The following is a 15,042-nucleotide window of genomic DNA, read 5'->3' as shown; positions in this document are numbered from 1 at the left end:
TATAACACAGAAACCTTGAACAGAGTCTCCATACATTAGATAAAAGATGACTAGAAATTACTGCTCTAACAGTAATTTAACATTAACTTGCAATGAATGATGAAGAGCATCTACTGTACACAAAGTAATCCAGTTACGTGTGTCTGGGTACGTGTAAACTAATATAACATGACAAAATGGGAGAGTGCAAGGTAGCTCAGTCTCAAATGACTGCTACATAAGTTGGCATCTCTGTAGATCTGATGCATTAAGAATACACACTCACGCCCAGCCGCAGCAGCAGATGTGCTGGTAGGAGAGGAAAGAGCATTGGATAACGATACGTGACTAGGGCTAGAAATATTGGTTACATCCTGGGTCTGGCTTGTGACGGAGGACTGTCTCCTTAGAGCCCCCTGAAAGGAAGTGCCACTCTTGAAAGTATTGACTACTTCGATCTGTAATGGAGGAAAGAATGAGACAAGTTGCTTAAAGTATGGATACAGTTGCAAAACTAACAGGAATAATAATGAAAAACAATAAATCAACCGTGCACGCAGTTTAATTTCTATGGAAATAAATACTTCTTTAGTGTCCTTCTTAACGTTTTAGATATGAAATGGTCCAGTTTTTCTGCCTGAATGAAATGAAGCAGCTCGATAGGAGGCAATGAAGCTGCATGAGTTTAAACAATTAGACTATTTGAAATAAAAATAGTGAAAAATTAAACCGTTTAATTTGTATGTAAATAAATTGAATACAACTGGAATACTTGAATTGGCTAACATCTGCTTTTTCCTACTGAGAATAAAATTGCTTTGCTATTGCTTTTTAGGCATTCTTCCAGAGGGAGGAAAGTTCAGTTACTTAACTTGGGGGGGAGGGGGGGGAAAGCCTATAGAAATATAACAAATAAGACTCAATTTTGTCAACAAAATCAAGGTTGTCAGCATACTAGATTGATAAAAAGGAAAGTATTCTGATATTTTACATTTTTCTATAACGAAAGTTTGTGTAAGTTAATTAGTGATAATCAGTGATAACGAATGATGGCCTATTCTAATCACAGAATAAAATATTAGTATTTTACCTTTACGTAGTACCTAAAATTTGACACAAAATTATGTTGAACTGGACCGAATATTTCGGTAAACAAAATGACCGTTTCCTAATCGTTATTTCCATATTGTAACCCACTGTTAGATGTGTCTTTGCTGAATATCTTCCTTTAATACTTTAAATCATGAACTCAGAATATGAGTTAAAAGGGAGATATTTCAAGATCATCTCTGTCACCAGCATTACACAATATAAAGCAGGCTTTATATATCCATTGTGTTTAAAGCTAGGGATTGGCAGTAGATAGCAGCTACAAATCCCTAAACAGCAGAATGTCCTGTTCCAATCATACAACCACAACACAACAAAACTGTAACAATCCATTAGAAGAATTCACCCATCTAGCTGTACAAAGAAGCCCAATGTTTCCAGGTTTTATCTTGCAACACAGATTTTTTTAAGAGTTACAGCCTAGAAAGTAGTTGAGAAAAGGTAAAGTGGTATATTTATCAATTAAACAGCACAAACCTTGGTATAAGCCCTCCTAAATTTGCTAAGTTGAAAACATTATAATAAATCTGCTAACATTTTCTAGTGCAGCAAGTCTTATAAATAAATAAATTCATATGGCTTCATTTCTAATGGTATGGATGCATCCCCCTCCCATTATCTTAGTCTTTGGAGATCGCTATTTTCCTTTATGATTTCACAGAAATAACCAGCTGTAAAATGAATCAAAGGTTACTGCTGTACAGTCACCATGCTGTACTTCTGCTAGACAAACATGAAGCAGCCTTGTTCACTGACTCTTTGTTTTCCAGTGAGACCCCTAAATACAACGTGCATTAAATGTGCACACTGATAGATGGATGTACAGTATTAAGTAGTGGACAACATTCTGCAGCTTTGCTCTCCATGTTTTCTGCAGCAGACTTATTTTGAGCTATACGTCCAGTAAAAAAAATACAGTATGTGATGCATTGCCATGTGGAATAAGTATACAGGTGAATCAATAGCATTTTGAAAACAGCATATAGTTCAAACCACTGGTTGTATATGAAGTCATGTTGAATACTTACCTGATATGTTTACTGTACAAAAGTAGAATTACATAAAGATCCTGGGTTTTCATTATCTGACACATGAAACAGAACACTCTTTGAAAGAGAACATTCAAGAAAGTTTTTATAGACACTCACTGTGAGTGTGAACTGCACTGTGGAAGATTAAAGTGGTAGATCCTAAGCCAGAGGACATTTTGAGATGTATAAGTGCCTTTCCAATTAGCTGAAAAACTCTAGCATAAGTAAGAATGAAAAGATAAGGGAAGATCTGTATCTGTCTTCTCCAGAGAACAAAGATTACAGGTGTGTAATCTACTTCTCATCCTGAAAAAAAGGAACTGCAGATCTTCATGGACTGAATCCAGAGGGAAAAGATGACAACCATCTCAGAATCCTAAAGGCTGAACATACTGGGATGCATTCTGTCTTAAGTCTAAGAAGAAGAAAAGATCCTGGCCTCCTAAGGAGTTTATCTTCCAAAATCAGAACACAGCAATGAGTTCACCCAAATAAATGCATAAGTAAACAATGCATTTTAAAATGAGATGCTTTTGTAATGATGGAAGACTGAACTGATTTAGAACAATTCATATTGCTAAAAATGAGAAAGCAAAGGCTGAGTCCTGCATCACAAAATGTCTGAAAAACTTCTAACAGAACAAAGAATGTCATCAGGTTTTGATTACAGGCCTTCAGGCAGAGAGGAACAAAACTGTGTACTGTATTTCTTGTCTCTCTCATCTTTCTTTAAGTTCTATGCTTTTTTGACGTACAAACAGTTAATAAAAACATCAGTGATTAACAGTTTAAAAAGGAATAAAAATGGATCTTAACACAAAAGAACGTTCCTGGCAGGGTAGGTGTGCCAGAACATTTTTCTGATCCTTAACATGGAACAGAGTTTCAGCAGCCTGTTCTGTTGTTATTAATGTTCTCAGGACATCAGTAACTTCACCCAAAATTTGTTTTATTTGTTTAAGAACAAGAAGAAATTGGCTTTGCTCAATCTCTGATAAACAATTTGCTTTAATATTAGAAAAGCAAGCTAAACTTCAATCTGCATGAAGTAAAAGAGTTTCCATTCTAATTACTGTGGTCGCAAGCAGTCTATTTGTATTAAATGCTATATGAAATGAAAAAAAATAGAGAGGTAGTGGCTTTTTATTTAACTTTCAAAGCATTTGCTAGAAGTGACTGTCACTGCTATGCTGTTTGCATTTGTTCAGGAAGGTTTTAGTGCAAGTTGTGGAATGAAGAATGAAGAACTCTTGAGAACTGCAACAAAGAACTGGTAAGCAGTGCTGAAAACTAGCAGAGGAAAGTCTTGTCTTCCATGACATTTGAGACCATTTTTGGATCTTCACAAAGCTTGCGTAACTAGAATGAGTCACGTGTGAAACTTCACGTATTACCAGTCTTCTCAGAGTGCTGTTCAGTAATGAAACACTTCCAATCAGAAGACAGTATGTGTTCATCCAGAGAAGACATAAATATAAGGCAATAAAGTATGCAAATGAACAGAAGTAGACAGACAATCAGAAATATATGGTCAGTCTCTATGACTTCAGTATGTGCATTTTTCATGCATTTTTCTTTAACATAATTTCATACATGTGCAGCATGAAATAGAGATATGACCGGCCTCTCAGTATGAAGAATCAACAATGGAAATTCTTTCTCTAGTGCCTAGACATACCTGTGCTGTGAGAGTGCAATAAAAACAAACAAACAAAAAACCCCAAGTCTTTATTATTGCAAAGTTTTTGTCAGTTTTGATGAGGTTCTATTGAAGACCTGTCAGTTATCTGGAGGAAAATCAAACAAAAAAAAGTTTATAGATTCTTTGTAACTTTCTTAGGAGTGAAGGCTCTTGTTGAATGCTGGAGCTGTATGTCCACAATGGTCTGAATAGAAAATAATCAAAAATAAACATCACCCATTAAATACTACAAGTGTATGATGGTTGAAACTGGATTTGTTGAGATCTGAGTCTATAGCTTATTCCTAATCTTAACTGTCATCCTCTTATATGTATAAAGTGAGGGGATGCTCTACCTTCTTCTTTTGCATTTCCAGAAGTGCATTAGACATCAGAGGATTCTTGCAAATCCTCCAGCTCCCCAAGGATGCTACAGACATCCTCATCTTCTTCCATCAGCTCTTCTTTAGATGGCTTCCTGGGTAACGTAGTACAAGTGTATGAATTCATTTGGATGGGCCGCAACACATAGCACATCAAAATGCGCACGAGGTCCATCCAACAAGGTATCTAACTTGACCTGTACACAGGTTCATCACTCTCCAGCGGACATCTGGAAACTGCAATTGGAACTCTTTTTGAGTTTGTTGGCCCATTTCCTTTTTCCATTATCATTTCACAGATGTGAAATGGATGTAAAAATCAAAGTCACTGAATAAACAAAATGAGAAAAGAAAAAATCACAGAGCCTTTCGGTAGGAGAGGAAGTGGTGCATCCTACCAAAGATACAACTACAACTAAGAGCAGAACAGAAACTAAGATGGATGTTAGCAAAGAAACATCATTAATTTCATTTTGTTTTAAATAGTATAGAAGAAGAGTAATTTTTCTGTGAATTAAGTGGACAAAGATATGCAAAAGAACTAAAAACTACCTCTCAGATGAGAAAAAGAGCTGAAAGGATGTAATTTTCTTTTTTGTGTTTGTAGTTGTTTACACTCACCACAACCAGAAAGACATCCTGACAGAAATGCCAACAGGCAACACTCCTCCTACAGCCATCAGGAAGAAAAGAATGCACATTTAGAGGTCATCTTGCCAAAATGATCTCCACTACTTGGGCACTTGTTTGTACCTTTTAAAATAAGAGGAACTATGACAATTTGAATTTGCTCTGCTGATGAGTGCTCCTGACTCAAGGCAGGAGTCAAGACACATAACCCTAAAGCTGGAGATCCATACTTAATTACGTAATTGGAAGCTCAGGAATTTACCAAAATCCTTAACTTTTCTCTAACAGAAGTTTCCACCTTCCTTTCTTTTTTATTTTGCTGTGATGCACTGAATAGACCAAACCATCCGAGCTTCACTTGGCTGCTTTCCCATTTATCTATAAGGCATGGCTGCATCTTTTCTCCGGGGGGAAAAAAAAAGTATCTGTTTGTTTATAGAGAAATGGAGAAAGTACCATCCATATCAAATTAAGCCCAAAATGTCAAACTCAAAATCTTCTCTGATATAAATGCTCTTTAAAAGATTCTGTAAATAAAAACAAGAAGTTTTTGTATTTTCTTAACTATTCACCTCCTGCTTTTGTGTTATGCAAAGTATTACACAAAACATTCACAGAACCATCTGATACCACAGGGAATACGTATCTTTAAAAGTTGCTCTTTTCTGCAAGCTGGCACAGGTGTTAGAAAGAATAAAGTGATTTAAAACATGCTACATCACTGCAAGGAAAAAGGCAAAATAGCTCAAATACTTTTCTAGCATTTTTACTTAGTAGCCTAAACTGCACTAAATTTAGTAGTGCAGCTCAGTACAAGTCTTTAGTATACTGTTCATCTGAACCCTTTAATTTTTGCTTTAAAACCATCATGGATTTTTGTAGTTAGGAAAATTTGGAAAAAAATATCGTTCTAAAATAACAAAGTAGCCAATGCATACATTTCAGTATTCAGTGGATGCTTAAGCCCTTACTATTTTAAATCCAGAAACAGATTTTTCGAGACCTTGCAAGGAAGACAAATCAATTCCTGTTACATACGTATGCAAATATATATATATATATATATATATATATGTATATATATATATATCTGTATGTACATGACAGTAAAATATTTTATCCTTTTAAAAATCAAGTGATGCTTTACACTTTAGATCCAAATATTTTTCCCTTATTGCATGAGTGGGAACAACAATATGTTTCAGATGAAATAAAATGGCATGCTTTAGAAAGCCTTCATAGCATTTTGCTAGCCATAGCATAAGCTAGCATTTCCCAAATAGCACTGTTTTTTCAGCTGTCATCACTGAAGAAGAAAAACAAGTGTCCACAGTAGAGTCAAAAAAGTTATTCCTATTTTTGAATAGTTTTACAATATTTACAGTTCCACTATACACACACTTTTAAAAGTTCACCTCTTTTACTATTTCACACGATTCTCCTTTGAAAACAGTATGGCCATTTCCAAGTACCATCGTTCCAATACAAAAGCGTTCTCTGTGGATTTCTGTTACATTATCTTGCCTTGATCACAGATTACTTCTAGAGCATGGGGGCATTAACTTTTTTGCATACCTGGGTTTGGATTCTGTTAAGCCCTCTGAACCAGAGAATTTGTCCACGTCGAAGTTCTCTCTCTGCATGATCAATTTCTTCAACATCTTCATTGAGTTCTTCTTCAGGAACCTCTTCCTTCTCAGTGAGCCGCCCTGCCTCCTTTAAAAACTTTAGCCTACTTGTTGGGATGGTTGCAATGACCTAAAATTACAAAGAGCTGCTGAAAACATCAACATAATTCAATAACAGTAACAATATGCTGCTAATTATACAAGAATTCTGGTATTTTATTGAGATTTCTAATCTTCCAGAAAAGCTTCAGATTTGCATATTCATTATAGTACTTTACATTTATACAATTCCATTTTGTAATCAATCAGCATTAGCAATGGCTAAAACACATCAGAAATACATGGCTATGGAGAAAGAGGAAGGCTGGAAAGAAGCGATGCCCTTCCCCAAAAAAACTAAAGGGGGGATGCAGGTATTTGAATGTAATTATTTAGAAGAAACTTCACAAGACTGATACTTTTGCAATTAGTGTTCAGGGATTTAAATGACTGAAAACAGACTAATGGCTGTTAAAGTAAGCTGCAAATTAGTTGCATCTCAAGCATATAAGTCTCTTCACACTAGAATTGATTCAGGTATTTCCCATTTCCCTTTGATTTGGAAAACTGAAATAGTTTCCTCAGCATGTACCAGAAACAAGGTATCTAACAGTGCACTATAGAGGAAAATGGATGTAGAGGCACCTTATGGCTCTGCAAAGACACATGAAGATGTGGATGAAAATATACTGCTGATTTTGCTGAGGGTCTCCTTGAACTTTGTATACCACAACTGTATTTTCATTATTTTTATTGCTGTTAAAGACAGATAAAGAAATGTCAAAAACTATGAAACCTTTTAAAATGTACTTTGGGCTGGAAAACCTGAAGAGCTTGGAGAAGGAATGAACTGGCATGACATAAGGAGTGAAAAACTAAAAGGTAAGTGCTAGTCACTGCAGTACTTACTGAAACTGCTTCAGCTTCCCAGCTTTCATAAAAATTGATGCCAGTGCTCTATAGAAAGAAGCTACTTGATATCTGATGAAACTGATGTGGATGAAGGGCTTGCAAGACAGCATTTATATAAACAACTATATTTGGTAGTGATTCTATGTGATAGAACATAGCTCTCCTTTAGCTAGGCTCAATCTTCTGTAATTCTTCTCTTAACAGTGTTCTTGTATTTTTTTGTAGTTGTTGTTGCTTTTTTTCCCCCTATCTGCAGACACCAGCCTTGTTTAGGTAATGGCAGATGCAACAGAGTCAATGTAGATTAAGAAACCAATTATTATTCTCAAGTACCATATTGGAAAGTAAGAACAGTTTTCAGAATATAACCTGAAATGTTCTAGAAAGACCTTGTTTTCAGAAGTCTTGAGGGCCACTTTCACAAACCACTGTCACGCAGAGCAATGCAGAAATGCTTTCCAGAAATTCCTTAAACCTTTGAACACCATTTAGGAGTCTCTAGTTTTGTATGTAAAATTTTAAGTCTTGATTGGTTACAGTGGGTTACAAGAACAGCAGGGTGAAGAGAAAGTGTTAGAACAAAGGGCTAACAAGTTTGTTATGCTCCACAGTAGAATTAATCAGAGGAGAAGAGAAAAGGCTGGGGAGGAATCAAAGGACCTCATCTGAAGGTGTTTCTTACCATACTGTGTGTCAACTGTGCCATAAGGAAAGGACTTTCCACAGACTTATCTATCATGAAAAGCATTTTATTTGCTTGTGTTTTTCTTTTCTGGTCTCGAAATACTGACCACAAGGGAAAGATTTTATTCTGTTTCCTCCACATAAAACTGTAGCCTCTTCAGTGATTAAATTGTTGTGGTATTCCCATACTAGTTTTAATTAAATGGCCAGGCATTCACAATAGGTAGGAGACTGTGCCCACCTCTGAATTGAAAACATGCTGATAATAATTCTTAGTTTTCAGTTGCAGTGTAATAGCTACATACACCAAAAATTCAGAGCCATACACTCATCAAGGGTTGTGGGGAGTTGTTCACAGCTGAATGACCTCATATAACTCACAGGCTCTATATCCCTTAACACGCTTTTCTTTTCCTCCCCCCAAAGTTAGTATTTTCCATCAGTGCAAACAGAACTTTACTTCCCAAGCTTAATCAAACTGATTTTAAGTTTCCCCATGTAAATTAATAACTCAAATTCCACCTTCAGATAATAGCTACTGCATTTCTGTCATCCCCTCCTCTGTCCTTTGCACACACAAGTAGGATTGCTGCAGGCGTATATTAAATGCACTGCTCTTGGGCTTATGCAAGTTACAAGGAGTGGTTTGACATTGCACTGGAATCTCTTTTCACTTTCAAAAATCTGTCGTGACCAAACAGATATTGCTTTGGGGACTCCTGAGTTGGGAAGCTTATAATGCATTTGCTGTATGATTTTATGTTTATACGTTGTGAATTAAATGAAACAAAACACAGCATGATTGCAGTAGCACACCCAGCTTAGGGAAAGAAAAGGTACAAAAACTAACAGAAATGAAAACCGGGATAAAATGACTGAAGCAATTAGAGAGCTAATTGTACTTCAGTGTGTGGCAAATATGATGTTCTGAGAAGGAAACAGGGTAGTAGGATTATGAACTGTTTTTTTTGTGTGGCTTGTGGCAAAAAATGGTCTTCAAATGGTTTATAAAAACAAGAGATATTTTGCATATTCCTGGATGCTTACCTGACCCCATACAAGTTCTCCTAATCCAATAAATACACACCACATCCACTGGTCGAGCTGCAGGGGAGAACAGCTAAATGGTTTTCCTCCAAACTGGACAATTACTATCTACAAAGGAAAGCAGAAAAGAAATGGGGTAAATACTTTGCAGCAGTGGGGGAAGCAGCCTGAATAGTCTTAAACTACTATTTCCTTTTTGATTCACTGTCAGTGAGTGACAGAGTGCAAAACTATTGTTATGAACTGTGCTCTGAAATACTTCTGCTATGAGAAAATCACGGAGGGAGGAGTAAAATTAGGAACTGATTCTGAAATGTGGCGAGTAGCTCGATAACACTTTTTCTTCAGCCAGATGAAATTGAGGACAGTGATGACTAGAAGTGGGAAAACATTCCCAAACATTTCCCATGACAAATAAAGATGCCTGTATCTGAGCTGGCTGTTGAAGACCATCACTGTCAAATTCTACCTCTGCACAATGGTGCCTTTTTAATTTTTGACTAAATCATTACCTGAATAGCAAATGTACCCAGTACAATAGTGCAAAAAATAGGATTTCTGAAGATGCCATCAAAGACATTTCTCTCTCCATGGATTTTGCGTGCGTTGATTTCATTAAAAAGCTGCATCATTACAAACGTATTAAAGACAATAGTATAATGCTCTGAAGGAGGGGCATGCAGAGGTGCATTTCTTCCGCTGTCAATCTTAAACATTTTCTCACCTAGGTATAAGACAAAAGTAAAGGTTTCCACAAGAATACATTAAACTGGGGCTTCTTCTTAATTTTCTTTGTTTGCTTTAGCCAGTTGCCTGCTTTGCTCTTACTTTTTTCTGACCTTACTATCTATAGGCAAAATTCTGCACTCCAAAAAGCAAAAGACATCTAAAGTTCCTGAGGATAAGACTTCCCCAGTGATAACTTTTCTCTAATAACTCAATATACCTGCTCACAGTTTTCAGTCATATTTTTCCTCTTACAAAGTTGTACATGTTCTAGGTGAATTCCTTCTGATGTAACTTAAGACTCACTGTCAGTATGGTTCCATTTTTCTACCAGAATTAGAAACAATCACTCTTCAATAGTTTTTAACCTATTTTCTAATACACTTGCCATGACAAGTGTTCATGGATATTAATGATAACACAGACATTCATATTTTAGATAGATTTGATCATGATCATTCTGCTAAATCTGCTCTAAAGCACAACATCAGGCATTGCTTTTTAATTTGATAATCTGATTTTCTCTTTTAGATTTTACCAATGAAGAGGCAGGATACAATCCATTATGAGTAATAGTAAAATTGATATAAAATTTGAAAAAATACCTGATAGACCTCATTTCATATTGACACAAGTCTACAGATAACACATAGTTATTGAACAAGTTATTCATTTGAAGTAAGAATGAGATGTTCATATGAAAGAGTAAATAACGAATGAAATAAAGAGTAAAGGTTATCACACTACAACCCACTTTCATAATAAGTGTTGTATTAATAAAAGCAAACAAATCTTTAACCTTTTCTGCTATCCTACTAGCACTATACTCTGAATTTCTGAAGTAAGAAGAAAAGGTTTCCTGAGGTTTCCCCTTGACGTCATAATTCTATCAGCCAAGTTGACAGTGAGTTTTTTTTGCCTTGGGATATTTGAGCAGTTCATGTTCAGGTCACTGGGAATAATGAGCATGGTTCCAAAGCAAGAATTTGGCTTATAACCTTTTGACAGAAAGTAGATTATTATATCAAAAATATATTAGTAACCCAATATGAGACCACAGAAGTTGGACTCTGAGAGAATAGAGATTTTTAAGCAGATAATACATTTCCAAGGAGATCACTAAGTATTAGAAAACACTCTTCTTAACACATATAAAGGAAAAAAATAATGGTATTAAATAATGGTATAAAATTCTTCGGTATTTTATCTTATACACACACACACAAATTCATTAAACCTATTTGCTTTCATTCAATACACACAGAAACATACGAGCAATTCTTAAGAGAGAGTACCTATCCTTAAGTCACTTATTGCACTGAGTCACTTAAATGGCACAGCAGAGGATGCTGCTGCAAAATACAATGTAGTTGATCAAAACAGGAATCTGAAATCAAACTAGACTCTATTTAGAACATCTCACTATAAAAGTGACCCTTCTCAGAGTTCAGAAAGGAAAAGGCTGTACTTACTAGTCTACTGGGTTTACCAGAGACACAAAATAGTGTGGATAGGGTGAGAAAAGCCTTGTTTCCTTTTCATCAAGGTTCAGTGTAAAGCATTTTAAGCAATAACACTCATCAAAAAGACCTTAAAATCCCCATTAAGTTAACAGATTTTTTTGTAGTTCCAGGATTGGAACCAAATGTTTTACCAAGAGTGTAATGAATGTATGCCCATATCAGAGATCTCTAAGTTACAATCTCCTCAGGCTCACTATATGCCCTCAAACTCTGCTGTAAGCCTATCATTATGTTAGGAAGCATCTCTCCCCCAAACCTGGCAATTATTATGATTCAGACAGCTCTATTGTAAACAGGCCACCACCATCACCTCGACTGAGGTGACATAAACTGCCAGTTTGGGCTAAGATGAAGCAAGGCTTTCAAAACAAAGTTCAGAAAACTAACATTTTCAGAACGATAAATTTAAATTTACAGCTTTTATGGAAATCTGTATGTAATAATAAAACATCTGAAAAACAACACTTGCAATTTAACCGCAGTGACATACTGTCAAGAACAAAATAACTATTGATAAAATGATCAGCCCTTTGGGTGAGTTCACTCCTTGTCGTGGAGCAATAGCAATCTGTTATTAGCACCTGCAATTCTCTGCAGCAAGAAACACTCCTCCTTCCTCTCTCAGTTGAAAATACAAAGCATAAGAAAAACATCCATTTCTAGCAATGCCTGAAAAAGAGTTCAGGATGGAAATAAGAAAATATATCATTTCTTCCTCTTTTAATATCCATTTTCAAAGTCAGTGCCGTAACAGATTATTATTTTTATCACCTAATACTGATTACTTGCTTATCTATAATACTATCTTATTTAAGTGTTTAAGATCAGTATTTTTTCTTGACGTACACTTTGTTCCCTGACTACAGCCTCTCAAGGTACTGGTAAAATGAGTCTTGATTTCTGTTACCTTTGTTTTTGTTCTACTCGTTTTTGTATGTGCTCACTGAAGATAAGAAGTTTCAAAATGAAATCCCAAGGAAACCTTCCACGTTACATTTTAAAATGAAATTCTCTCACATTTAAGTTTCATTGTTAGGCAAAACCGCCTCCTCAAAGTGAAGCGTCTAAATTCCTCTATTCGGTCTCCTATTTCTCCTTATGTTCCTAATCCCCTTACACATAATTATGTGTACGTATATCAAGTGGTTACATTTAAAACCTTCTGACACCTGACTCTAGGTGATCTAGGTGCCTCTAAACCATGCAACAAGCCTGACTTTCTTACCAACAAAAAGAAGTGTAAATATTAGAGTAAGCTGGTAGACAGCGTGGCCCAGAATGTTCTTCATCATGGTACGGGATATAAGAGGTTTGTTCCTGCCATATGGCTTTCTTAGCAATAGAGCTTCTGTTGGAGGTTCAGTGGCCAGAGCAAGTGAGGCAAAAGTGTCCATAATTAGATTGACCCACAGCATCTGTACAGCTTTTAGAGGAGAGTCCTGTGGAGACAAATTGTAAAGTTACTTATTTCCTTGAAAAATAATTGTTGTCAGGTCATTTACTGTGATTTCATTTCCTCCTGTGCAACTGCACCTGCAAGAACTGTTGAAGACAAGATACTGGAATACATGAACCTTTGGTTTACCTTAATGTGACTGATCTTTTATTGCCCAGACAAGATCAGAATCATAGGAAACAGCGATCAGAGCAAAAAGAAACAATTCCTCTCCAGTTATTTCAATTGGCAATATTTACAATCACACAATTTTTACAAAGTGTAAAATTAATAATTTATAATACATTTCATAATGCTGTCTGGAGTCCAGCACATGCCCAAGCACATGCTTCAAATTATAGCTGAGTTTATGTAACTGCATAACACAAGCATAGCTTACTTTCCTGGAAGAAAAATCATGCTGAAGCAATTTAAAAAGTAATGGTTCATTACTTGTAGCTCTCACCTGTATAAAAACAGTACCATTTTTGGAATCAGATTGAAATTGTTTGAAACAATGAGGAAATAACAGCTAAGAGATTGTAAGAAGCGTTGTAAATAAATAAGACCTTTTATGAACATTTGTGCTGAAAACATCTAATATCTGAATTTAAACAAAATATTCAGAAGCTCGTAAAAATGCATCAGATTTTCAAAAGGAAATCCTGATTAATCGATTGGGTAACCAGATGGCATACTAGAAAATACGAAACCACAAACAAATAATGAATTGCTGCTTGTCAGAATAAAGCATCCATTTCTGAAACAGATCACCAGCCACTAGAAGGAGCTCTTTCCTCATTTAATTCAAGACAGAAAGTGTCAGGTCTTATAGAGGACTTTACCTTATGTTTTAAAAAATAATTAATCACACTGATCTCAGGAGAAAATGTAGATGTTTATTATTCACAAGTGATTTTTAATTCATTTGGTCAGCTGTAATGATAGATTGTTGCAATTGCTTCAAGGAGTCCTAGCAGGAAAAAATTAAGTCTCTGGTTTTTTGCTTGTTTGTTTTGGTTGCTTTTGTTTTTGTAACAATTTCCAACGCCTTTAGACTGAATGCAAAATAGGCAGCACTAGTAAAACAAGAGTCCTCTTTCAAATAGAACTTTTTCATGGAAATGGAATCCCTAAAGCAGTAAGAAGTCAGCATGACAAAATCTGATAGTAGAAGGGAGTTAATAAACAGTGTGAAAGTCTGACCATCAGGGCACTATTTTTATGCATTTTACTTTAGTATCGTGCAGTATTAAAACAAGAAATGTTTAGATTGAAACAAGAAATGTTTAGATGTGGTACTGAGGGATGTGATTTAATGGGAAATATTGGTGGCAGGTGGACAGTTGGACTACATGATTTTGGAGGTCTTTTCCAACCTTGGTGATTCTATGATTCTGTGATTCGTTTTTAATGAAATATGATCAAATTATCAGTATCCCAAGAACGCATGAAGAACAGATAAATGGTCGTGTTTCTCTGGCTTATATTCCAACTCTCTTGAGTTAAGGTATTATTCCCTCTTTAAAAATATTTTTAACAGGCTTATAGTTAAATATATTTTAACACACTGAAAAAAAAAAAAAAAGGAACATTTTTTTTTAGTGTATTCAGAGGGATGGACAGGAGCCACCTGCTTTTTTAGTCTCACAGGTTGGGTACACTAAGGATAGGTGGGAAGATTAGCATTAATAGATTCTTGACCTCTTGGTCATGGGATGCATTAACTGGGCTTATCTGGAGATTCAGTTCATTCATTTATGTGCAGCTGCAGAAGGAGGAATTGTATCTAAAAAGCTATAAAGCTAAAACCATTCAAGAAAAACTTTACAAAAATTATGAGACTTCATTTATTTTAATTATAGTAATGGTTCAACTGCAAGTGTAGCAAAAGTTGTTACTTGTCAGGGCTCACAGACCCCAGCCAGTATGTGGAGAAAAGGGAAAACATGTTTTCTCCTGAAAAAAATGTCATATTTTTGCCTTTCTAGTTAGTGAGTTTTCTCAAGAAACATTCCTTCCATTGAACTGTTACAGAAGCTGAATTTGCTACTTTGTGTGCTGACATCTATGTCAGTAAAAACTGAACTTGTCTGTTATGCTTAATAAACAGAGTCAAATGATCAGATGTCTATCAGAAACAAAAACTCAGATTCTTTCAGTCTGTAAATCACACACAACTGTAATTGGCAGACAACAGTTTTGGCAACAACACGTTCTCACCATTTCACACT

The 15,042-nt window shown here is 35.6% G+C and overlaps 1 protein-coding gene across 5 annotated transcripts in view; it reads right to left on the bottom strand.

Moving 5' to 3' along the window:
* The window catches only part of ATP2B2 (ATPase plasma membrane Ca2+ transporting 2), a 319,480-nt gene that overhangs the window by 10,333 nt on the left and 294,105 nt on the right, over positions 1-15,042 (bottom strand). For 4 of the 5 annotated variants that reach the window (XM_032447210.1, XM_032447211.1, XM_032447212.1 and 1 more), the window contains 4 exons: positions 12,599-12,812; positions 9,637-9,848; positions 9,125-9,232; positions 6,390-6,572 (listed from right to left, as the gene is read on the bottom strand). In XM_032447210.1, the coding sequence (XP_032303101.1) occupies positions 6,390-6,572; positions 9,125-9,232; positions 9,637-9,848; positions 12,599-12,812 (717 nt within the window). Of the gene's footprint in view, positions 1-350; positions 438-6,389; positions 6,573-9,124; positions 9,233-9,636; positions 9,849-12,598; positions 12,813-15,042 lie in introns of all 5 variants that reach the window. The other variant, XM_032447214.1, reaches the window with a different exon arrangement.

This window comes from Coturnix japonica, chromosome 12, assembly GCF_001577835.2.
Source record: "Coturnix japonica isolate 7356 chromosome 12, Coturnix japonica 2.1, whole genome shotgun sequence".
Lineage (NCBI taxonomy): Eukaryota > Metazoa > Chordata > Aves > Galliformes > Phasianidae > Coturnix > Coturnix japonica.
The sequence above is the reverse complement of the archived record's forward strand: the minus strand, read 5'-3'. Positions and strand labels throughout refer to the sequence as shown.